Raw genomic sequence first — 24777 nt, 5'->3', positions numbered from 1 at the left:
CTAAACTTGAATGGAAATCTTTTGAATTATAGCAAATAAAAGGTCTTTGGCTTTGCTCTTTTGGTTTGTGGGCTAAAATTTACAAAACTGACCAGGGGCCAAGGGACCTTGAATGACATGTCTGTTTAGCTCGTCCTCGTAGACTTTTACTGCGACACGGTATTTCACGCACACACTATCCAGGTCCCACCACTTGTTTCATCGGTAAAATTTGCATGTTAACTTCGGGAGTTGAGGGAATCAAAGAGGATCGTGTAATTCGTATAAAAAACTAATAAGGGTGTCTGGAACTTAATTTCTCAATAAATACTGTTTTAGGATACATGCGTTTCAATACTTTGAGGTAGAAGTTGGCTAGTTGGGATCTGGTGAAAGACGAAAATGTTTGGTCTTTGAGTGCATGGCTCCTTTCAATCTTTTATACACTTGTACTTTGTTATAAAGACCTCGCGAAGTAATTACTATGGAGTCTGATTAAGCAAAGAGTAGAATTTAGGGATATGCAGAAAAACAATCATATATACATACTTTCGCTCTCGATTTCATGATTCCATCAAAGCCATTCAGATTTTAAAATAACTTGTTTCCACTCATGCAGACCGTTCCATATTTCTCAACCCAGTTTTCGCCCTGTATCACAAAGTCTTCACGGGTGTTGGGTTTTTGCTCAACTGAGAATGTGTATTATTTTAGCACCCTCTGTGAGAATAAATGAGGTAAACGGGCTATGCCATGAGCTGTTTAATGAGGATACAACTTGTTCTAATAAGTCAACTACCCAAGGCTAGTGAAATCTCAAGCATGCATGAGTGTAAGTGAGCAAGAGCAGGATCAACTCCTCAAACAGGACCAGGATGCTAGATGATCAGAGGTGTTTTACTGGTATAGATGTTTGGAGACTTTGCTATAGTGCTGTAACTGTCCTATAAATATTATGCACTTGCTCAGTGTTGTCTTTTTATTGAGATATAACTGACGTGTATCACTGTTAGGTGTAACAACATGACTTATGTATACATTGTGAAATAATCACAATAAATTCAGTTAATAGTTTGAGTCTTTTAATCCCCTGCGGTTAATACTGAAGTCCAGGGCTACTGTCAGAGTGTTAGTTAGGTAAAAGCAATGCTCTTGTTCAACTAGTAATTCTGCTTTGGAAATATCTACCTGTGGGGGACTCTGCTCATAAAAGATGTTTGGCTATGTAATCATTTTGGGAAAATTACAGCAACATTCAGAGTTTCTTTCTAAAACTTCATGAATAGTTGGTACTGTATAGTGCCACTTCTACTTTGGTCAGGTAATGGTGTGACAGCAATAAATAACCACCTCGGGTATTTATTTATGCTAAATGGGTCACAGAACACTTCGAGATAAGGATATATCTATTTCTTAATACTTATCAACAAGACTGAGGTGCAAATGCTATTTGGATCTATAGCGCTTGCTTATTTGAAGAAAACCATTATGACAAACCTGAGAATAATATTAGTTACTACCACTGACAAAAAAGAATAATCATTTATTAAAGTAGATACAGAACACTTATTTGCTCAAATTTTAATACTGCTTTACATGTTGAGAAACAATTCCTATTATATTTATAACCAAAAATTTCAACTGATCACAGATTTATTTTTCACTTCTCAAACACAGAGTTGATAATCTCGAGGGGAAAATACATCAAAAGCATATATACAATTATAGAAGTTCTTATTATACATGTAGCATGGAAGATACATTACTTTTTACATATTCTAGAAGACATTCAAATCAAGATAAATAGATTCAAACTGGCTGATAAACTTCTGGTGGTTGAGGTCCTTCATTTTATTTTTTGTGATAAGAAAATCCAAAATTACTCATGTTGAATTTCTCATCATACATTCATCTAAAAACAGTAAAAAAAACTTGTAAAGATTGTAGACTGCTTAATTTAGGTGTTTTAAAGTGGCTTATTATCTAATTAATTGATGCTGGGGATTTCTGCTGGAGAAGGGAAAAATTATGGAGAAAATCTCTCATTTACGTCTGATAAACAAAATGAAAACAAAAAACAGTTGCAAAGCCGTGTGATGCTATTTCTGGCCTAGCTCATTATGTCCTGATGAACATTTTAAGTGTTTTCTTTTTCATAAAGGTAAAAATCTGAAAAGAAAGACACGTTGTGTATGCTTTTTCCCAAAATATAGATTTTAAAAAAATAGATACATATAATATATAGAAGCTGAAATTATGCAAAATCAATAAACAAAACACCACAGTAGAGAGTGGGTGCAGCATATAGATTATAGATGTCCCCACAGCAGTTTGGGGGCTTGCCCCTCCCTTTACCTGTCTCATTTTACCACACCTACGTATCATCAAGCCTGAAATCAAGGCACTACTGACGTCAGGTAGTGCAAAGAGCTCAGATAGTTCTTTAAGAATAAAATACTTTAAATGAGTAGATGAAAATGCAAAATGGCACATTTTTCAACTCATTCCAGTGTCAAAGCTAAACCAAAACATCTAAATATACAAATGCAGCCTGGAAATAGTTTAGTGCAAATAGGAAAAGTAACGGCATAATTTAAAGTTACTTAAATAAGGTGTTGTGAGGGTAAGGGGTCGTTCCTTGAGGTTCCCCTGGGGATAATAAGTGTAATGGCATCTGGTGCAGCATCTTAGTAAAACTTTGAAAAACCAAGAAGACAAAATCAGAGGTGATAACTCACCTACCTCCTAAGTATTTATTATTTTTAACTTATAAAGGGAAATTAAAGGGCGATTTGTGGAAGATCAAAATATTTTCTTAGATTTGCTGATGGGGGTGAAAAATAACGTGCGTGCTCCCGCAGTCCGCACGCACGAGGCTGGTGTCCGGCCGCCCGTGCGCAAGCGCGTCCGAGAGCCCAGGTCTCCCGCTGAGGTTTCGTCAGAAGGTCTCGTCGTCATTGCAGTTGGTGGCCCAGTGCCCAAACATCTCGCAGATTTCACAGTACGGGCGTTCCTCGCTCCGACTGCCGTGGTGTGTGGAATGGGGGGGGTCCTCAGACATCTGCGCCTGGGTAGGACAATCCTCTGTGTCGTGGAGATCGAAGCAGTCACATATGTCACAGAAGAGGCGAGGTTTCTTCTTGGACTGTTTCTCCTGGTCGTCACTGCAAATGTTAGCATGTATGATCAGAGACTCAGCTCTATTAGAAGAAATTCAAGAGATAGTATCACTTGTAAAGAATAAAAACCAAGAATTAAGGCCAAGGCTGGGAGCCCCCAGTGTAACTACCATAATCCACATTTAAAACTTCCATGCCAAATCATTTGTAGTGTGTCACTCCCTGGCCATATTTACGGAACTTGGTTTACAGCCAAGTAACCACAAAGCAACTATTTCTCCAATCCACTGGAGAAGCTAAGGTTAAAAACACAATTTATTTAGCTGGAATGAAGGTACAATCAGTATTGCGTAATATGAAATACCTGTCATAATTGTTTAGGTCATCACCGTTCCCATTAAGGGCTGCTTCTGACATCATTTCCACCTTCATCTTGAGGTCTTGATTCTTCCTTTGAAGGTCCACTATTACCGAATTTAGGAAATCGATCTGATTTGTCAGAAATAAAAAAAAAAAAAAACAGATGTGTAAATTATCTAAAATGTATAGACTGGACTATCAAGAAGTCACGGACGTACAGTCTCACGCTATGGCTGCAGAGTGTGCTGACATCCCAGAGGGGCCAGCAGTGGCCATTACCGAACCTGTTTTATATGCACACGCGGAATTTTACACAAATCATAACCAGGTAGTTGTCCCATTACACTGCAGAACCAATGCAGGACTCATCCTCCACAGATCTGAAAAGGTTCGGGGAACTTCTCCTCAGATCGCCATCTTAACATTTACTGATTCATCACGGTGGGACGGTCAATGTGTCTTCAGAGGAGACACTCTGGTGCACGCTGACGAGGCGGTGTCTGGGTACCACAGGTGGGAAGGGCGCCAGTGCCGAGTGTGACGGGACAGTGGCATAAGGGGACGACCGGCGGGAGGAAATGCTCTTGGCCTAATGTTTGCTTTTAGACCAGGGGCACTTTCATTTAAAAACAAGCTTCTTCCCTCTTCTACAAATAATAACAAGGTCTTATTTTTCTAAACGGCCATTGAAAAAAATCTTCCTTTACGACATAAAAAATGGACGTATATACACATACATGCACACGTTTCAATTTTTAAAGAACTATTTGGCCTTCTTCTCCTGCTGGGGCAACTTATGAAACAAAGCTAGCAATCAACAGCTGTGTGGTTCCCTGCAGGACACCCCTGCCGACACGGAAGCAGACCCACTAAATCTGTCCTCACTTCTTACGATGCACTTTCTAAGACTTTATTCTGCTAGGAGCTCCGTTTCGGGAAGAAGGAAAAGCTGCAGAATGGATGTAAGTATAGTGGGAAACCACACACACACTCTCACTCACTCACAAATTAGGAAACATAAAACGAACCATTTGCTGATTGGAAGAAAAGTGTTGGCAGCAGCAGATGAAACAAACGGAAGCAGAAAGGAAATGGGGGGAGAAAAAACACCGTTAAGTTGATGTTTATTAGACATACAAACTAAGCAGACAATGCTAACCAAGGTAAGTTCGTACGTCTGCTGAATCCTTTCAAGCCTTTGAAAGGAGATGTCAGTTAACTGAAACAAATCACAAGCCCCTGAGCTTTGCTTGCATTTAAAAATGAAAGATGGCTTTTGTACCTGTGATTTTTGGACAAGATAAATATATCCAAAATATTAAAACTGAAAATGGGTGTTTGTTGTATGTGCTTTTGGACAAGATAAATATATCCAAAATATTAAAATTGAAGATGGGTGTTTGTTGTATGTGCTATAATATTTCCAAATATAGACTACTTTGCCTCCATATAATCCCCTGTTTAAAACTAAGGCTGTTTTGTTAATTTTGGCTTTAGGAAACAGTTTTCAAGAACTCCATCTTTTAAAGGTAAAGATGAGCAAGGAACCTTTTGACAGAAGGATCCTACTTCTAGGAATACTATTAGATCTGCAAAATGACACATGTCCAAGTTAATTCATTACAGCATTGTTTTATAATACACCTAAAAGGTCAGAAACATCTCAACTGTCATGTCAACCAATAGAGAACTGATGACATTAGGGTACAGCCATAGAATGGCATACTATACAGCTAGAAAAAAGATAACTGCAGGCTGGTTTATGTAATATGCCACCATTTATGTAAAAAAGGAGGGGAAAAAGACTATTCACCTTGGCTTGTATGTACATTTAGAAAAAATCTCTGAAAAGATTTAAGAAGACACTAATAACAGTGATCACCTGCTTGGTGGTTTGGGAACTGAGAATGTTTGCTGGGAGATTCTTTTTACTGAATGTGTTTTTAATATGGCTTAATGTTTGAATGATACATTCATAATAGGCAATAGGAATGTATTACCTATTCAAAAGATGAGACGATCTTTTAAGTAGTGAGTAAGCAAAGCTGAAGGAGAGAACATTACCTGACTCTCCTGGGCTCTTTCGTCCTCTTCTGCCTGAGTATCAGTATTACCTGATAATAAAAAAAAGAAAAAACGTGGAGGGGGATTTTTTTTTTTTTAATTGCTCTTTTTCTTTGTCATTGCACTGTAAGGGCCAGTGCTAGAAACCCACTTTCTGTGGACTTCTCAGAGGCACCTCTGGGGACACGTTCACGAGTGCCTGTCCCATGCTGGACCCCTCGGGACCTGCTCGGTGCTGGCCCTTCCCCTTGAGGTGTTGTCGCTCAGGCCGGCTCACAGCTGGCAGCAGTGCCCCTCACCTGTCTGAATTCAGAGGCCAGCGCCATTCTCTCACAGGTGCCTGTCCTCTGCCGCAGCACTTTCAGACCCCACGGCTGCCCCTGGGGTGGCGGCCAGCGTCTACCATGCTACGTCTGCCGACACTCCCAACCACGGGAAGGTCCGAAGTGGGGAGAGCAGGCGCCCCTCTGCGTGGACCTGGGTCATGAGGAGCCCTTGGCTGACTGACTGAGCGGGGGTGCGGGATGCAGCACGTCGGCTGCCTGCGGGGGGCATCTCGACCAGACAGGAAGCAGGGGGCTCGGAAAGGGGCGCCACACGGTCATCGTTTTACCTGAGGAGCTGCTCAGCTGCCTCTTGTTTTCTTTGAGTTGAAGCTCCAAGTTCTTTACCTTGAGCTCAAGCTTCACCTTATCAGACTCTAGAGACTGGACGACTGAATGCAAGGACTTGGCCGAGGCGTTTTCTCCCCTGAGCACTGTGACCTGGAACACAGCGGTGTAGCTTAGGCTCGGAGTTTGAACAGAAAGAGGCAGCGAGAATGTTCACCCCAGAAGGTACTCTACCTCATTTCTCAGTTTTTCCAGCTCTGCATCCTTTTCCGTGAGTAAGGCACTAGTAATACTGATGGATTTCTGCAAGGAAGCTTTTTCTTCATCTGTGTCTTTTATTAACTTGGATTCTCTAAAAAACCAAAGAGTTAAAAATTCCAGAAATCAACCGAGAGAGTGGTCAGTGTGTAACTCTCCTAGAACAAACATGTAATTAACTTTCGTTAATGTAAAGAAAAAAGGTATGACAGGGAAATTTTATAGGGCGTTAAGGCTATTACGCTTGCAAAATTTTACTTGAAATTTTACTTACTGTGAGGGGAGAAAAAGTTTACTATGCATAGACATGCCAGAATCTGCTATCATTGTATCCATTCGAATTTAAAGAAACAAGTTAATAACTTTGGAAGACATAGAATTAAAAAAAACAAAACCAGATTGTTGCACCCCCAAAGAATTCTTTTAAAAATCTAACCCCAGTTGAGTTCTGTTACTTCTCAAATAAATTATTACCAAGCAATAACGACAATTAAAATACACACATGCAAAGCGATTATACAGATGTCATGCAGAGCAGTTTTATGCTGGAAGTATCGATTGGTTCTCACTAATTTCAGTAACTTTTAGCAAGTTCCAAGAATGTGTTTTTGAGATCTCATGGGCCAAAACGGTAGCAACGATTATTACTACTACTCAAACTGAAGGATTATTACTTTTCATCCATGGAATCTGAATCCGAAGACGACATTAAATTGCTCAGAAATTAAAGGTGATTGCATAAAAGCTAGAACAGAAATGTTAAAATGGATTTTCAGGTATAGAAAACATGGGGGCGTCTGGAAGGAGAAGGTCCAAGTTCTGGGTGTATGTCCTCGGCCTGACTCGGCAGAGGGAGGGGACCGGGCCTTCAACGAGAGGAGCGGGGAACGTGATTCTTGGAGTCGAGGGAGTGGGAAAGAAGGGGGACGACGAAGGGAAGACAGGGAGGGAGGGAGGAAGGGAGGGCAAGACACGACAGATGCAACCCAAAGGGGCAGGCTTCCGCGCGTTTGTGTGTGTTTGAGTTTACGTTGTTGTAAAAGTTATATGCATTTCACAAGTACCAATGGTCATCAGCGACAAGGAAAGACTGAGGAACTGTCACAGACTGGAGGGGACTACGGGGTGTGACAACTAAATGCAGTGAGGTTTCCTACACTGGATCCTGGAAGAGAAAAAGGACGTTAATGGACAAACTGGGGCAATGTGAATAGTCTAGAAAGTCTAGAGTCCAGCTAAGAGTCCTGTGCCCGTGTCACTTTCGGAGCTTTCATAAATGTACCAGGGACTGTACACGTTAGGGGGGGTGCTGAGGGAAGGGTATGTGGGAACACTGAACGACCTTCGCAAATCTATGAATTTAAAATGTTTTAAATAAAAAGTTGTTTTTTTTTTTTAAATACATGCAGTCTGAAACAAGATAAAAAGACCTTGTATCACAAAAATATTTTGGGGAAAACAGAACTGGAGACTAGTTTCCTAGCTAGCTCTCAGGCCATACGACCTATGACATTAATGCGGCTGATCGTCAGTGAGAATTCAGAGCTTAAACGAGCCGAATTATTCCCGGTTCTACCAGCGGTAACTGGGTGAGTGCAGAGCATGTAATGGTTTGGTCTGTTTTAGAAACAACTAGAAGAATCGGAAACTGAGGCCCAGGTTAGAAATGGCAGAAAGTATGGTTAGTGAGACCCAAGATATCCGGCACACGAATTACAGAATTCTCATGATTTATGATAAATTGAAATTCTACACAAAGATAAAAATATAAGTGTTGTATTTATCTCATTGTGAGGCTTGCACTTTTACTCCAGAATGATGAGTAATAAGAAAAGAATCTGAGACTTACAGAAGTTTCTTGAATTCAACACCCAAGCATTATTTGTACACTGAAAAGGGGGTGGGCACCAGTGATGTTCAATCACTAAGGGGGTGACACCTAGCTAGGAAATAGGGTCTTGTTTAGGTTAAAACAAAGATTTTAATGGAAGGAATGTACAGGTACTTCCTCCACCCGTAAAGTAAATATCTGACGTTATCCAAAGATTCAATAAATCTTGAACTCCTTAAGTTTCTAGTAAACTTATTTGGTAGTTTATCATGAAAACTATTTCAAGAGCTTCACTCGTTATAAATACAACTCGAATTTGAACAATGTTACTGTAAATATTTTTACTGAAAAATACCAGGATTTGGGGGTTATGAAGCAGATTAAGATTCCTCCATAATCAGGACTCTAGTTAGCCAAGACGTCACAGATTCTTTAGTGTCAGGGACCGTCAGCTGGCAGAAGGAAGAAGGTACAGGTATCTTGCTTGTCATCGCATACACAAAACCTCTAAGCGAGACTGCTCTCTAAGATGGCAAGCAGAACGCTCGCTGCTGCACTATTATCAAAAGATGCTTGGCTATGAGAGGGATACGACTTGTGACATCTCTCAAATGACAGGACAAACAGACAGCGGCAGCTCATCTTTGTGACAGATCTTCAGTGCTGGCTTCTTAGGCTATTTCTGAGCCCTAATCCCACTGTGCAAACCAAGAGGGACAAGTTAAACCATTTATGCCAACATTATTGACATCTGAGTCACAAATCACACTAACGGTGGGGGAAGGGCATATTACTTTTAAGCCACCCTGGCTAGTCTGGCTTGGTGTTACTAAAAATATCAAGAAGGGAAGATAAACATAATAGGAAAGGAAGGCTAGAGGGGCCCCAAATCTTTTCCACAAGGGAACATGTTACCCAGATTCTTTCCTTACTACTTACATAAGAAATAAACTCTAGTAACGAAGGAAATACCTTAAAGTGTTACTGGGCAAGCTTTAAAAATGCAAGATAACAAGAACCGAATATTAGAAACATGAAGAGAAATGCAAATACAAATTTGCACTGAAGTTCTTCACTGTATATAGGTACAAAAAAAGTGTGTGTGAGTGCGCGCGCGCGCATGTGTGTGTACTGTTGAGAATATTTTACAAAACAAAAGCGAGACACAGAGGGACAAAGGCAGCCAAAAAATATATACAACAGTTTGGTTTACTAAAAAGATATGAAATTTATTTATTATAACGTGGATAGACTTTCTTTAGTCTTACCATGAAAGACACACAGATATAGCAAAGGAAGCAAGAGTAGGAAAGGGAAAAGAGAGGGGTGAGATGAGCATTGGTCAGTAGCACAAGCTTGGAGACAGTCAGACAGTCAGCAACCCACAGTGAGCTTAATGAGCCGAGGCGCACGTGACCGCGTCAGACTCTGCGGGCGGCACGGTTCACTAGTTTTCAGTCCTGACAGAAATCCTGCATTTACACTAACAGAATTCATTGTGACTTCATGAAGTCCCTTCTTGGGCATAAGGAAGCCTAGAGGAGGGAAGGAAGCCAGACGAGTTTCCTCATCTGCTGCGGGGTGTCGCAGTCAGAGGGACACGCCTCCCCAGTTCTGTCACTTAGAGCGATTCGAGGTTGGCCCTGCTTTACCCAGTGGACATCTGGGAACCCGTCTTGAAGGAGACCTGTCTAACTTGCAGACCAGTTTTCCGAAGAAATGATTACATTTTTAAGCTAAGAGCAAAACCTTCACTACGTATTGCTTGATTCAATGTTTAGGTACCTTAGCAGCTACAAGAGGATGCTACTAACTTCTGACTGATAAGTAGTTTCACCCTGCAGTCAGGAGTAAGTTCTGCACTTCAATGTAATGACCCCTCGGAAGATGAAATTGTATCCTGTTTTGACTGCTATATGTCCAATGATCACTTCTAAAGGGAACTGTTGGCCAAGAGCTCAGTTCTTACTTAAACAACTACATTTCAAATATCCTCATGATTTAAGTCCTTTCCCGGCTTTTAAATTAAATACCAAATTCTTTTTAGTACTCTATGTGAAATTTACTTAACTATTACACACACAGACCTACATACGAACCTTCTACCAAACTGACTTTTAGAAGGCACTTAAAGGCCTAAATTAATAGCTAAAATATATACTCGCATTCAGATTTCTAAAATAGACATAATTTTCCATGAGGGTTAATTAACAATTTGACAGACAAAAAAAAAAAAGTTCTAAATCTGGAAACTATAGATTTAAAATTTTTTCACTCCCAGAAAATCATCTTTATCTGCCTTTACTGATAAAAAGAGTCATTTTCGAGAGCTATTCTCCTAAACATATCCAGCACCTAAAATGGCAGCAGAGATGGTGAAGTAAGGAGAGAGGAATGAACACGTACCCAAATTTGTTCCATCTTTTTAAGCCGTGAAAAAAGTCACAGGCCTAATGACATTTTAAAGGGCAAGTGATTCTAAAGTCACATGGTAAAGACTAATGACCATAGCGTGTTTTTCTTAAAAAAAAAAAAAAAAAATTAAAAAGTAATAATAAATAAATGTATGGTGAAAAAAGAACCAGCATAAATATCTGGAGACCTGGGCCTTATACCTGCATCTGAGCTCCTGGCCAAGTCGCTTAACTTTTTGGACTCTAGTTTCAGCGTTTTAAAATGCAAGCCCCACCGTGTATTTATTTCACTGGGTTGTTTTGAGATTAGACTGAGTTCGTGAATTATGAAGAGCTCCATAAATGCAAGAGGCCTATGCCAGTACTTACACCAGCCCATTTTCATATGTTCCCTCGCCAGAATGTCACAGGAATAGCCCTATTAACTTTTTCACGTATCCTTGATAACCGTATACATGAGGTTCTTTATAAAGTAAAAATAGATATGCCACGGCCCAGTGGGCAGAGCTGTGCCTGTACACAGGAGCTAGGTTCAGGCCTGGCAGACCAGTCACCACAGGTAATGCACAGCCACCTGGAGAACACCTGGCTGGACCAGGGCTGTGGCGGTGCTGAAACACACATGCATTCTGGTGTGAAATGTTAAAGAAAAATGAATCTAAGTATTTTTAATTAAAGAAAGGAGGAAAGGCACCCCTGGACCAAGGCCTAGTGTCCTTTAGAATGTAGCTTATGGAACCCAAATATCTTTGTGGGCTAAATAAAGCCCTCAAATTCCTAGACACCTGCCTTGTGGTCAGGAGGGGACACTGCCAGTGTGAAACACGCGTGTCAGCGGTCCACTGTGGGACGTTCCTCTGCTCTGACAGGTAAGAATACTTTGTAAGAGCCTGGAGAATTCTTTTTTTCTAGTGTATTCTATTATTTTAGAAGAGCAGACTGACTGCCAGGCATATAAGCATCAAGCTTCCAAACGCTCACATCTGTGGGCCCCTTTATCCTCACTTAAAGGTACTGGAAGGCTTCCATTTGAATACCATTTGATTATCATGAAAGAACAACAAATAACTCTTTTTCTTAGAAAACAGAAAAATTTTAGTGGTGTTACTCATTATTATTGAGAAATTAAAATTTTTATAAAATTAAAATCAGTATTTATATGCGGATCAATTTTTCCATGTAAAATTATAGTATTTTTAGTTACTGAAACTAGGAGGGAAGAGCAGTACGTTATGAGACAACCCGATTTTAGAACACTTCTGAATAAATGCCAACTGAACACGGCTTAAAAACTCAACTATTCCTTGTTTTAGTAATTAATACTAAAACTTGTGCAAATGAATTTTCATAATTTGTCAATTATGAGTACCAAACCATTGCGATGTGATTTTCCGAACCTAAGAAGGTCGCGTGTTTTCTACAAGTCACCGTACAAGTCATCCATCATCTTCTAACACTTTCCTTTTGAAACACACACTCTCACACACATGCCAGCAAAAAACACGAAAAGAAAACCTACCTCTTTTTCATTTCTAACAACTGATTATTGAGCACAGATCTCTCTTCTTCCACCTGGAAAGAAACACACACACAAAAGTTCAGTTCAGAACAAGCCCGCAGGCCTGTTTCTCGTGCCACAGGTCACGTCCTCAGACTCCAGGACACCTAAAGCAATTGGCTTTCCTCACGGGCAATGAAAAAAGAGCAAGTGGTCACTGTGTCACAGGGAGCACGGCTACTAGTTACGAATCATTTACGACCTGAGCGACTCCCCTTCTTCGGGGACTTGAGAGGTAAAAATATGACCACCTGAGCAGTAGGTGCCGTACCTCAGACAATCAACAAGTATTTGTGAACCAACCTAGTGGAAGCTTCACCATTAACATTCGGGCTCCTTTACTGAGACAAAGGAGGTTGCTAACGCCAGGAGGGCGGGGAACAGGTCATTTCTTCCACTCTGGGCCTCATTTTATACCTACTCTATTCCAAGCATTCGTTTTCTTGCCTATAAAATACGAAGGTTACAAAAGAATCTCCAGGGGCCCTTTCGTTCTAAAATTCTATCATTCTACGAAGGGTAAAAAGCAAAAGATTCAGTTAATTCATCTTCTGAGATAAGCCTTACCTCTACCCCTCAATCTGCACACCAGACTTTAGCCAACTACCCATTCCAATTTGCACTGCTCAGCAAACAGGGGTGAAAAGGCTCTAGAGAGTGCGTGTGTGTGCATTTGTGTGTGTGTGTTTTAAGGGTAACACCAAAGTCTATGTAGTAATGGTTTCCAACAGCTCAGAATTTAAGCTGTATGTAGTTAACGTCTTACTTCTGTTTACGTATTTGTTATGTACATGCTTTGCTATAAGGCCTTCATATCTAAAAAGTTCTTTCATATACACAGACGTGTATGTTTTGAACATTAAATGACATTCATATGTCTGCTGAGGTTAACATACAGTTTTTTCACTGTGGAGTCTGCTTCCCCGGTCTATTAACGTATATGCATTAGCTGTGTGAGTAATTTACAGAAATATTGAAACATTTTTAAAGAGCGAAAGGAGGGAAAAAGAGTGGGAGGCAAACACTAAAAAATGAGAGGAGGAACATCTGGGGAGTGGGATGTGGAGATGAGAGGGGCTTCCATTTTTTCCTTTACGCCCTTTTATATGGCTTACATCTATTTTTTTAAATAAGTATGCCGTTAAAAATTTTTTAATTAAAAAATTAAAAACAAAGAAGAATTCAATAAATAAATGTAAGACTGGGAAATGCCTACAATGAAGATATAAATGGATAAAGGACACAACCGATAATTCACAACAGAGAAAATACAATTAATAAATGTTTGAAAAGTCACTCAACCCTGCAAAAAACAGTACGCAGAGATTCTCCCTCTTTCCTGGAGGATGCATTGTGCCTAAATTTCCATGGAATAGAAGTTTGGAACACTTATTGTACTGATTCTTTATAGAAAACAATGTTTTTTCCTTCTGGTCCAGGATCCGATCCAGGATAACAAGTTGCATTTAGTAGTTACATTTCTTTAACTAGTTTCTCATTCTTTCCTTGTCTTTTGTGACCCTGACATTTTTGAAGAGCACAGGCCAGTTATTTTGCAGAACGTCTGTCCGTTTGGATTCGTCTGATGTTCCCATGGAGTCAGATCACACGCCATTTGGTAGGAACCACACAGAAGTGATCCCGTGTCATTCTCAGTACGTGCTCACGAGAGGCACACACTGGTGAGGATTTGGTCACCTGGTTAAGAAGCATCTTCCATGTTTCTCCACTATAAAGGTATTATTTTTTTCTTTGTGACTAATAAGTATTTTGTATCGAGTTGGTTATTTGGGGTGTTTGCCTCCCCACATAAACTTTAGAATCAGTTTGTCAATATCTACAATATAACTTGCTGGGATATTGATTGAGACTGCATTAATCTATAGACCATGTTGAGGAGAATCAGCATCTTGACAATAGTGAGTCTATGCATCCATGAACATGGAATATCTATCTGTCTATTTATTTAGTTTCTTTTTGATTTCATTCATCAAAGTTTTGTAGTTTTTCTCAGACAGATCTTTGAATATTGAATTAGCCTTACATATCTGGGATAAATTCCTCTTGGTTGTGGTATATAATTCTTTTTACACATTGTTGGATTCAATTTGCTAATATTTTGTTGGTACATACTATTTCTAATCTATTTATGTTACCTACTAGAAAAGGCAAAACTATAGGGCCATAAAAGAGGTAGTTTTTAGGGATTAGAAGGTGACTGACTAAAATGAGTAGGAGAGAACTTTTGGGGGTGAAGAAAATTCTGATTGTGGGGTAAGTTATATGACTGTATACATATGTTGGAATTCGCCAAACTATACACATACGAAGGGTGAATTTTATGTAAATCATACCTTAATAAATAGGACTTTGGGGGAAAAAAGCAAGTTTGAGTAATTTATATAACATAGCTTTTGTGAAAAACAAAAATTATATATATATGCATTTGTATATGTTGTTACACACATAAAGACCAGTATGAGAAGATACACTAAACCATTTACAATATTAACAAAATGATGGGAGGAGTTATAATTTTGAAATGGCATATATATGTGCATTGTTTCATGTTACAAACCATGTATTTCTAATTTTAAAGTACCAGTACAATTTTAAAGGAATAAATAATTCTCATTTTTGAGAGATATAAAAATAATTACAGATGACATGACAAGATATCTAGGATTTGCTTCAGATTAACCCATGACAGAGTGGAGGGTAAGTGGGAACATAGCAGAAACAAGAGTGACCAAGAGGTGATGGCTTTGGAAGTCGGCTACACGGGGGTTCACTGTACTGCTCATTCTGCTTCTGCATGTGCTTGAAGTTTTTCATAATAAAAGGCTGAATAAAAGGGAAGGTTACTTTAAAGAAAAACATTAAGAAAGTAATATTACAGTGAAGCTACTAGTGTACAAATAATCACAGTTTAGGGAACACTGGCCCAGAAATCTCCGAGAACATATCTACCCATAAAACTGTTTTTTAAAAACACATGGTGGGTAATCTGCTTTTAACTTATCATTTAAGCTAAGAAAAATACTAGCTTGTGTGAAATGAAGGATGTGTTGACGTTCAAAGTCATTACATATGCAATTCCTGCTTTGCAGGCTCATTAAAAACCACTGGAATAAAAATCCTCAGAGAGGAGCAGCAATTTTCTTTCTGTTGTGCTCGATGCCATCTCCTCCAGTTCTGAGCACTGACAGGCACACAGTAGGCACTCAGTAACTGTATGCTGAGTGAACAAATGTCTCAGGTCATCAGTGAGCTGGTGTTTCCGATGGGAATGCGAGGTGGCACTTACAAGCCAGCTCTCATGCAACTGCCTCTCTCTGCTCAACTAGCCTAATTAAGCCAAAGCCGTGCTAAGCCGATGCTGTTCCCACCGACTTCCCCAGTGAAGTGGTTCACATTTGGGCTATTTCGGTCTCTTCTCTAAGCAAGTGTTCTGATGTCCAAAATAGCAGCTCTACCTTGACAGCACAAAACACATTCATATTTCCTGTGCCTGAGGATTTCTCTCTGGCCTCCCACACAGACAGACGGACTGCTGCTGTTAGAATTGGAGAAGGTAATGCGGAAAAAAGGAAGAGGAGGCTTCGGTAATTTCTGTGGACAAGACTTTTCAGAGAAAAAAGAAGAGGGGGATGAGTGCAGTGACGTGCTGCCTAGACCCCGCTTTCAAGCTAGGCTCCTTTGTTGCCAGCTTCTGGGACAGCCGGGAGCTGTCAGCCCCTTCAGGGGTCACTGCTGTGGAGCAACTTCGAGTCAGGGTCATGCCCCCTTTCCGGGATGGACCACCTCCAGTGACTGATGTGGAGTTATAAAAAGACAGGTGATCTAGCCCAATATGAGACAAAGTTCCAGCTCCGGAGCTCCTCACGAGGTGGGTCAAGGCTGTCACTGGGCCCGCATCATGGCTCAGCTTCTTGCTCTGCCCAATCCTAATTCCTTCTCCTGTTTTCCACAGGTGCTGTCCCAAGGGCCCATCTTAATAAACATCATGCACACTAAACACTCTCTAAGCTTCCTTCCCGGGAAACTGACCTGCAATGGGAAACATTAAGTTGCCACCGGAAGTTCTTAGAAAAGGTACAGGAAGATAGCAAGCCTTGGAGACTAGTTTGCATTTATATGCATCTGTATATGAATTATGTAAGTAAATACACATGAATATATTTACGTCCTCATCACTGTCCTTTATCAAGAATGCTATTGACGGTGTGGCTCTAGGGTAGGGAGACTGTGACTGAGGGAGGCCAATAAATATGAAGTAGCTCTTTAAACAGTGCACACACATGTCACCTTGGTCTTTTTCACTCCTGGGTGCTGAAAAGACAGCAGCTACTCTTCCCATAAGTCTGCGAGCAGCTCTGGTGCAGTTCAAGTGCATCCTCTGTCAGCGGCAAACATCCTTAACTAGAAAGACACAAACTGGAAGAGACCCACAGCCCTTGGCAGTCACTTACAGACCGGAAAGCATCTCCGTGCTGGGAAACACCTTTCTACGAATCTCCTTAAAAACTGGAGCACTTCAGAGGACTATGGAGAAGTCTAGAGGGATGTCTCAAACGAGAAACTTAAAATATGCAGAAAGAGAAGATGTAGGGTAAAAAAGGCCTTCAGCAACTAAACGTGCCCACCGGTCCATTTCCTAAATGTGATGATGCCTGAAAATGCTTATCTGAGTGAAAAGAGGGTTCCCGCAGAACCCAAACAACTTGGAGTTTTTGCCCATTTCTAACTTGTAGATAGAGCTGTCATTTTTTAAAAAGAAAAATTAACATATTATTTTTATTAAAATGATACATGCTCATTTTTAGAAAATTCAGCAACATAGAAAAATAAAAAATATCCCCCAATTTACCAGTGAGGACTAATTCTAAGTGTCTGGAATAACTGGACTTTTATGTTAGAATAATTCCAGCTCAGTTAGCATCAGCTGAACGACATGGCAGGCTTCTCCATGTACACTCAGCAAGGAGGATAAAGGATATGGGGTGGGGTGGGGGGGAATTTAATTTTACTTAAATTTAACAGGAGAAAGAAAAATGGAAGTCAACGAAAGAAACTGGTTGAAGGTAAAAAAAAGTTCTTTACCACAAAGATATATTCGATTCTAAGAGCTCCCACTAAGTTTATATACATCTATTATGTAAAATTTTCAAGTAATATACATTTTTTTAAAACATGAGATTAGCATCATTTTCTTAGGTATAAGTTAATTTTAACTTCAGACAATATCAAACATCCCCCGACATAAAAGATGAGGAAGTCTGAGCACTTTCTCTTTCACCTGACTGCCTCAAATTTTGTCAGTCATATCATTTTTTCTCCTTTCTCTTTCCTTTTTTCTCTTTACCTTGCAAATGTTTTAAACTTACATTCACTAAATGATCAAAATTAGCATCAAGCAACATCACATGTCTCCTAGCAGGGTACAATATGATTATAAATATATAGTCTTCCTGCTAAAAATGCCTAACCTGGATGCCATCATCATGAAACATCAGACAAACCCAAAATGAAGAGTTTATACAACACAACTGGACTGTTCTTTTCAAAAAAAGTCAAGTCATGAAAGGCAGAGGAACTGCTCCAGATTAAAGAAGATTAAAGAGACCTGAAAACTCGGTGTATGGAATGCATGATCCCGGACTGGAGCCTGGATCAGAGAAAAAACAAAAACAAAAAAACTATAAGGACTTATTGCTGGGACAACTGCCTGAACGGGAATATTGTTTGCACCTTGGATAACAGCGTTAAACTTCTGGAGTTTGATAACCACGTAGTTAGGCAAAAACAAGTCCCTAGAGCGTATGAGCGTTCTACGTTCTATTTTTACAACTTTCGCAAAATTTGAAGTCATCTCCAAAAAAAACCAAAAAGTTAAAAACACAATTCTACTCTGTGTCTGTAACTCCCTGAACTGTTATCTTAGGTTGTTTATCCACTTGGATTTAATTCTCACCAGCAATCCTTTTATCGCTTTTTCTTTAGCCAAATTCCGTATTCTGATTGGCCAGCTTTTATCATCGAGTAGCTTCCAGGACTCACAGATGCTACAGCTTCTTTCACGTTTCTTCCATGTTTGAAAACCTCCGCCTACCCTCTCATCTGAACAATGCTGCTGGGACAGGATGCTCTTCATCCTGTTTCTGTCCCTCAGAACTTCGGAAAGAGCACATCAAAGTTTTCTGGTGTTAGATGTGTCTGCAGTGGGTTGGTTTTTTATCTTTTTATAAGGAATCTGCTTTTTTTTGCCTGAGCACCTGAGCAGTAATTCTTGAAGTTCAAGAATAATCGGGGTATTTTTTGGGTGTCATTTACTTTGGACCAATTTCCCCTTCCCTTTGTGAACTCATTTTCAGCAAGAAGGACACAACCCGCGATGTCCTTTCCATATGCAGATTCAGTTCTTCCTTCGCTTGGAGAAAAACTTCCGCGCCATCCCTCCTAATGCTTTCTTCTACTGCACTTGTTCTCTACGGCAGGGATGCCAATTATACTCGTCTGGATTACCTCTGTCCTCCATGGTTATCGTCTTTCCACTAACTCTTTAATCTCTTTACTGTTTCCTCTTTATTTACTATGACTGGCTCGAGCCTCGCCTTTATATTTTTAGAAATGTTCATGAGGTTCCTTTCTGCTTCTGATTTATTTCCTGGTTCTAACATAATGTGGTTTTGATCTCCGATTTGTTCTTTAACTCTTCGATCTGTTCAATTTGTATCATTTTCTCATTCTCCTCTTCGAATAGCTGTTTTATTTAAGTCACTTAAGTTTTTATATAAAACCATTTTTTACTTTGCATGATATTTTCTCATGGCTCGAAATCCTTCTCACTCTCTGGTTTCCTGTGTCCCTTTTTTTCTTCTTTTGGTGCAAGATGTATGCAACTGTTCCTCTTATTATGGGCATCTCTACCTAGACTTTCACGTGTAATGTAAATGAATTATTCCTACTCTATCTGAGACCTCCCACCTGCACCTCCAAGCTATGGCTGGAAAGCTGGGCACTGTAGTGTGCACAGAGGGCCCTGGGGCGAGGCTGGGGAACGGGCTTCTCGAGAGTTTTCTTTCCCTGTCCTGTGTCTCATTCACTGCATCTGAACAGAGGTGTTCCTGCTCCCAGGAGGGTGTCCTCAGGCTTCAGCCACAGGCAGATATCTTAAGCTGGTTCTCCCAGCACCTACTCTCATGTCCTTTGTTGCCTTCCGTCCCTAGAGACAGGAACGCAGCCTCATTATGGTTGGAGGTGGTTAGGTGACACTGTTTTAGAGATCCGAACTTTTCCCTCTCCTAATATTAAAAGACAAAATCACATGAGGGGGGAGCCCTCCACATTCCCCCACCTGTCCCCTCCCCCTGCTTCCTCTTGGGAAGGTCTGCACTGCCTGGAGGAACAGCGAGAGAATGAAAACCACAGGCCAAGGACAGCGGCAGAGCAGACAGACGAGCCAGTTCCCTAAGGATGTTCCTGAGGGCTGGACCCACTGGGACTGTCTACCTGTGGACTTACCGCATCTGAGAAAAAGGCCACCCACTCCCACCACCTCTGTCTAGCTAAGCCACTCTGTTGGATAGACTGGAAGGTGACAACTAGCAGTTTTTCCTGCCTCTGGGAGAACCCTGAGATGGCAGAAGAGGGCTTCTGGCCTCAAAGATTTTCCCTTGACTCTTTCCCCACGCTGCCTACTCACCTCTAATTTTCTCCAACCTGGATCAGGCAACAGGATGGGGAGAATTAGAGTGAAAATTCTAAGGACTCTGCTATTTGTTTCTTTTCTCTTACCACTGCAAAGTGTCAAATGGAGTCAAACCTAATTTTTTTTTTCTTGGTTGTCAATTTTAATGTTTACAGTATGAAGATGATTGGCTCTGCTGGATTTCCTGGAGACATTTTTTAATAATCAGAAAGTGTGCTCATTTCAATTAAGTACTGAGAGAGATTCTGTGATCCAGCTTTGCTCAGCCCTTCTTGCCCAGAAGTCCCCTGAGCCCAGATTGAAATTATGATGGCTGATGAATGCTATTTTTCCAAAATAAAACACGACAAGCTAAAAATAGCATTCCCTTTCTAAACATTTATGCCTGGGAATTCAGGCTTATTTAAAAGGCAGGTAATTATTCATGGATCAATTTAGATGATAACCCCAGTTTTTTGTATACTACGTCTGCTATAACCTCTGTCAGGAAGAACTGTTGGTAAAATACAGTACTGAGTCTCTAATCCCTGTCCAGTTTCCACAGGCGAACTGTAACCTCATTTTGTAAATAACTGGGGGGAAGGGAGGGAGAATCAGTACTGTTCCCATAGTGACAGCTGAGTGCATCTGCAGTCCTCACAAAGGGGACACACGTGAGGTCTGAGAAGCAGCAGACATTTCAAAAGGGACTACCTAAGATGACTACCTGAAGAGAAGAACTCACCCTACTGTGATTATTTCTAGTATTCTCTATGAAAAGAAATAATACTCTGTATGGTTTCCTTCCATCTTAGAACCATGTGACCTGCCTGGATTCGCACCGTGTGCTGTTACCATCCGTGCACAGCCAATGCCCCACTCGTGTGGTGACCAGGCTTCGGGCAACCACGGCTCTCTGCGACGAAGCTATAAACTGGAAGTAGCTGGACTCATGCGAGGAAGTCCAAAGAGCGGTCACAAAGTCTCTGCACCTCATTCTGTAAAACAGGACCTGAGGCCCTGGCTAAAAATGAGACACTCAGTGCACCATTCACTCACTCATTCAGACCTACGTGTGATGCTCTACGGCTTCTACCATCTCCGAGCCTGCGTGGGAAGAGAAGCCCAAGAAACAGCCACAGCGCAGTGCTCTGAGTGTCACGGATGGAGAACAGCGGCGACTGCCGCATGGACTCAGAGGTGAGAGATGATGACATCTAGGGTGGGCCTCCAACAATGAGGAAGAGCTCACCAAACACGGAAGGGAGCGGAGCTATAAAAGCAGACACATGACTGGAAGTGACCAGGCGGCAGGAGATGCAGAGAAGCAAGAGCAAACGCTGAGGAAAACTCAGACGAGGCAGGTCGGGAATGCAGCTGGTGGCGCCAGGCGCTCCCCGAGGGCGCAAGGAAGCCGGGCTTCTGTACCTGCACTACGTCAAGTGACAACTCCAGCACGAGTCACAGCCAGAGCGCTGCTGCTGGCTGGCAAAAAGCAGACTGCAGGAGGCTGGGAAGGAAATGGGGGGTGAAAAATAGAGGCAGAAAACAGAATGCTCTTTAAAATTTAGAAGTAAAGATAAGGAAAAGTTGAGACTGTAAATGTGAACAACGTGGTGAGATTTAGGGCTGCTTTTAAGGAAACGAGAAGGATTTCTCAACCCACAGAAGATCTAAAGGGGCCATTAGTGTAGCAGCTCTAGGCAGGAATGTAGACACCGGGAGGCAGTGTGAGCAGAGAAAGCAGACGTAAAGCACCTGAAGCAAATGGATAAATAAAACGCGGCCCGCCCACGCAACAAAATATGACTCAGCCACAAAAAGGAACGAAGCACTGACACGCTACAATGTGGGGTGGGGGGGACCCGAAAAACATGATGCTGAGAGAGGCCGGACACAAAAGGCCACATACTGTATGATCCCACTGATATGAAATGTCCAAACGGTCAAAGCCATAGAGACACAAACTAGATGAGCAGCTGACAGGGCTAGGGTGAGGGCACAGAGAGTGGCAGAGTGGGTATGGGGTTTCCTTTCGAGGTGATATGGAAGAGAATGAGGTGATGGTTGTAAAACACTGTGAATGTACCAAATGCCACTGAGTTGTACACTGTAAATGGTTAAAACAGTAAATTGTTACGTATGTTTTAATGTACACACGCAAGCAATGTGAAACAGCAGGAAACAAGGAAGGCCATCGGGCAGGAAACAATGTGAGAGTGACTAGTCAATAGCAATTATAGCGACAATCTACCTAATAGTCAGTCATCAAAAAAAGATAAATGATGTTAACTATCAGGTTGAACCACATGAAACTGTGGAACAATAGCAATTTCGTATGGTTCGACCTAATCTACTCTCTTTTAAGAGACAAGCACTCCATGTGACATGTTATAAAGATTTCTGTCACTGTGGATGCCAGATAAATCAAGCCGTTCTTTATCTCACAATGCTAACTGATCCTGGTTGTCGCTCCCCTCCCCGCCTTAAGATGAAACATCCCACTTGGGAAAGGCGACTTGAAGAAATTCTCGCTGGCAAGGAGGATGCCCGGTAGGGAGCAGATAACGAGTGGCACACGCACGGAGGTTCTGCTTCTGGCTTTGCCAGCTGCGCTCTAGGGGACTAAAGCAAACAGGTGCTCCTCTCGATCGATACACTGCTGCTCCACAGGGGCGCGTGATGCCCACCTGTCAATCAAGTGAAATGAGGGTCTCTAATGAGACTATTATCATTCCACACCTTCAGCCGACCGGCCCTGCTCATCACCAGCCCTCTTAGTTTCAGAGTTTCCTACATTACCGTTTTAAGGTGATAAGAAAAGAAAATGTTTGAACCCATGGAGGGAAAAAAAGAATATTCTACAAAACTACTGTCACAGAGAGACAGGGACTCCTTTATTTCAACAAATAACCTCACTTCCAAATGACAAACAGGAAATGAAACAGCCCTCATCATGCAGGAGGCATCTCAAGAAGTACAAGTCTTTGGCCAATAATCCCAGTGAGAATCTTAAGATGCAGAACAGATTCTGGCATATCTTGGGTTTTCTATGCAAAACAAATATTTGAGGCAGAAAAAAATATATACCAGTAGAATCGAGAGTGCATTTTAGAGCACTGTTTGACCCCACCCACCCCAGCCCCAGCTCACAGGTATTTTTTTTTTTATCTTAATGACAATAATTATGAAGTAGAAATCGGTTTGATGCTCAGTATAGGGGAGTACAGGGAAACTGGCTTCTGAGTCAGTCCGACGTGAGTTCGGACTTTAGCTCCGCCACCTCAGCTCTCTCCTGAGTAAAACATGGCCTAGCTGTGTCCTTCGCAAGTTACTTCACTTTTGAGCCTCAGCTTCCTTGTCTACAAAATCACCTCACTGTCCCAGGGCGTGCTGTGATGACTCTGTGAAACATGGCATGGCAATCGGCAAACAGAATGGCTCGGGAATTACTACTCAATAAGAGACTCCGGGTGGAACTCTGGACCCGGGTCAGTATTCGCCCCATGTCAATCGTTGTGGTATTAATCTTTAGAATGAAACACTAAATATTTCTATACTACTACAATTAAAAGTGTTTCTTTTTTTAAAAAATAGGGTTTCTGTCGAACACCAGCTCTGTAGTGTATTTCTGAGCATGACTGACCAATACTTTGACTAAATTATAAAAAGTAACAAAGTGAAACTTCATTATTTCACCTAAGCGAGCAGCGATTTCTGGAGATTATCCGTAAGAATGCGGCCGCTGAATTAATCAGTCTTTTTTAGACTAAGGCTGCTTCTCAGGAATGTTAAATGGGTGCTTCTCTCCACACTTCTGAAATTATATATGTGTCAAAGGAAGGATTACCTATAATCTTTCTTGGTAATCAATAACATTAGCGATCGCTGGCATCGAAGCCTAGTTCGCTTTCATTCCAGCCCGCTCGTCCTTCTCTCCTGAGTAAAACACAGGAAATGGCAAAGGGCAGAACAACCCCACTCTTCAGAGAGAAGTTATTTTCTCAGTTGCTCCTTGCAGATGCCGCTTCCTAACGCCCTTTACGTCACCGATTTTCAGACTCTTAACCACAGAACCTTTTCAAAAGGAAGGTAATTCCAGTCACGAGATGTAAAAGAGAAAGAGCTGGAGGGGGGACAGCGAGCCCTGAAAACCTCTGCCCACGCACTGTGATGTCTCTTTCCGAGTCCTTTCTGGTTCTGAATGACGGAAACAAAAACGGAATCAATGGCCCAGTGAGGGTCACAGCAGGAGATGAGAGGGCGACATCTGTGTGTCCCTCCCACCTATGGAATCCACTCTCTCAGCCAGAGAAGTTCAACAAAACGAGATCAAAGATGGGAACAGACTCAGCACCAAGACACCAAGACGAGACCCTTCCCTTGCGAGGCCTTACAGACGCTGTGCTTAGATTACCCAGTGTTCCAGGCACTCTGGTTTGTGCCCCGGGTGGGGGCCTCATCTGGTTAAAGGGCTCCCACTCTTCATGAACTCCAATTTCTCACATGCTGATCAAAGGAGAGGGCAGCGACCCTGTTAAGCCAACTCACTCCAGTTTTTTTCCTGGCCCAGATCAGAAGAGGCAAACATGTCTTGATACTACTCGCTGAAAGAGGCTGAGCAAAGTACTATCTTCTTTGTGTCTGTTTCCTCTTTGACAAATAGGGATGATGATAATGCCACCTCCTAGAATTATTGTAAAGGTTAATTTATTTGTGCCTGTCACACAGTAGGACCCAATGGATGTGAGAGACTATCACCAATGGCATCATCGTCATCCCGGGGTCTAGGGAGATGGGGCATCTCTTGTGTGAAGTAAGAGAACTGTGAAAAGCTGTAAGAAAGCCTTTGAAGTCTGATACTAACTCTCCAAATCAACTCTTGCCCTGACT

At 41.4% G+C, this 24777-nt stretch overlaps 1 protein-coding gene across 16 annotated transcripts in view; it reads right to left on the bottom strand.

The window, feature by feature from the left end:
- Positions 1-1502: 1502 nt before the first annotated feature.
- Positions 1503-24777, bottom strand: part of CLIP1 (CAP-Gly domain containing linker protein 1) — a 106387-nt gene continuing 83112 nt past the window's right edge. For 11 of the 16 annotated variants that reach the window (XM_023528191.1, XM_023528190.1, XM_023528196.1 and 8 more), the window contains 6 exons: positions 12156-12208; positions 6368-6485; positions 6136-6286; positions 5523-5572; positions 3463-3587; positions 1503-3179 (listed from right to left, as the gene is read on the bottom strand). In XM_023528191.1, the coding sequence (XP_023383959.1) occupies positions 2918-3179; positions 3463-3587; positions 5523-5572; positions 6136-6286; positions 6368-6485; positions 12156-12208 (759 nt within the window). In that variant the 3' untranslated portion in view covers positions 1503-2917. The remainder of the gene's footprint in view (positions 3180-3462; positions 3588-5522; positions 5573-6135; positions 6287-6367; positions 6486-12155; positions 12209-24777) is intronic. The other 5 variants (XM_011355743.2, XM_011355749.2, XM_011355750.2 and 2 more) reach the window with 1 other exon arrangement.

The sequence above is a fragment of the Pteropus vampyrus genome, unplaced genomic scaffold (assembly GCF_000151845.1).
Source record: "Pteropus vampyrus isolate Shadow unplaced genomic scaffold, Pvam_2.0 Scaffold23, whole genome shotgun sequence".
Lineage (NCBI taxonomy): Eukaryota > Metazoa > Chordata > Mammalia > Chiroptera > Pteropodidae > Pteropus > Pteropus vampyrus.
This window is presented reverse-complemented; position numbering and strand designations above follow the sequence as displayed.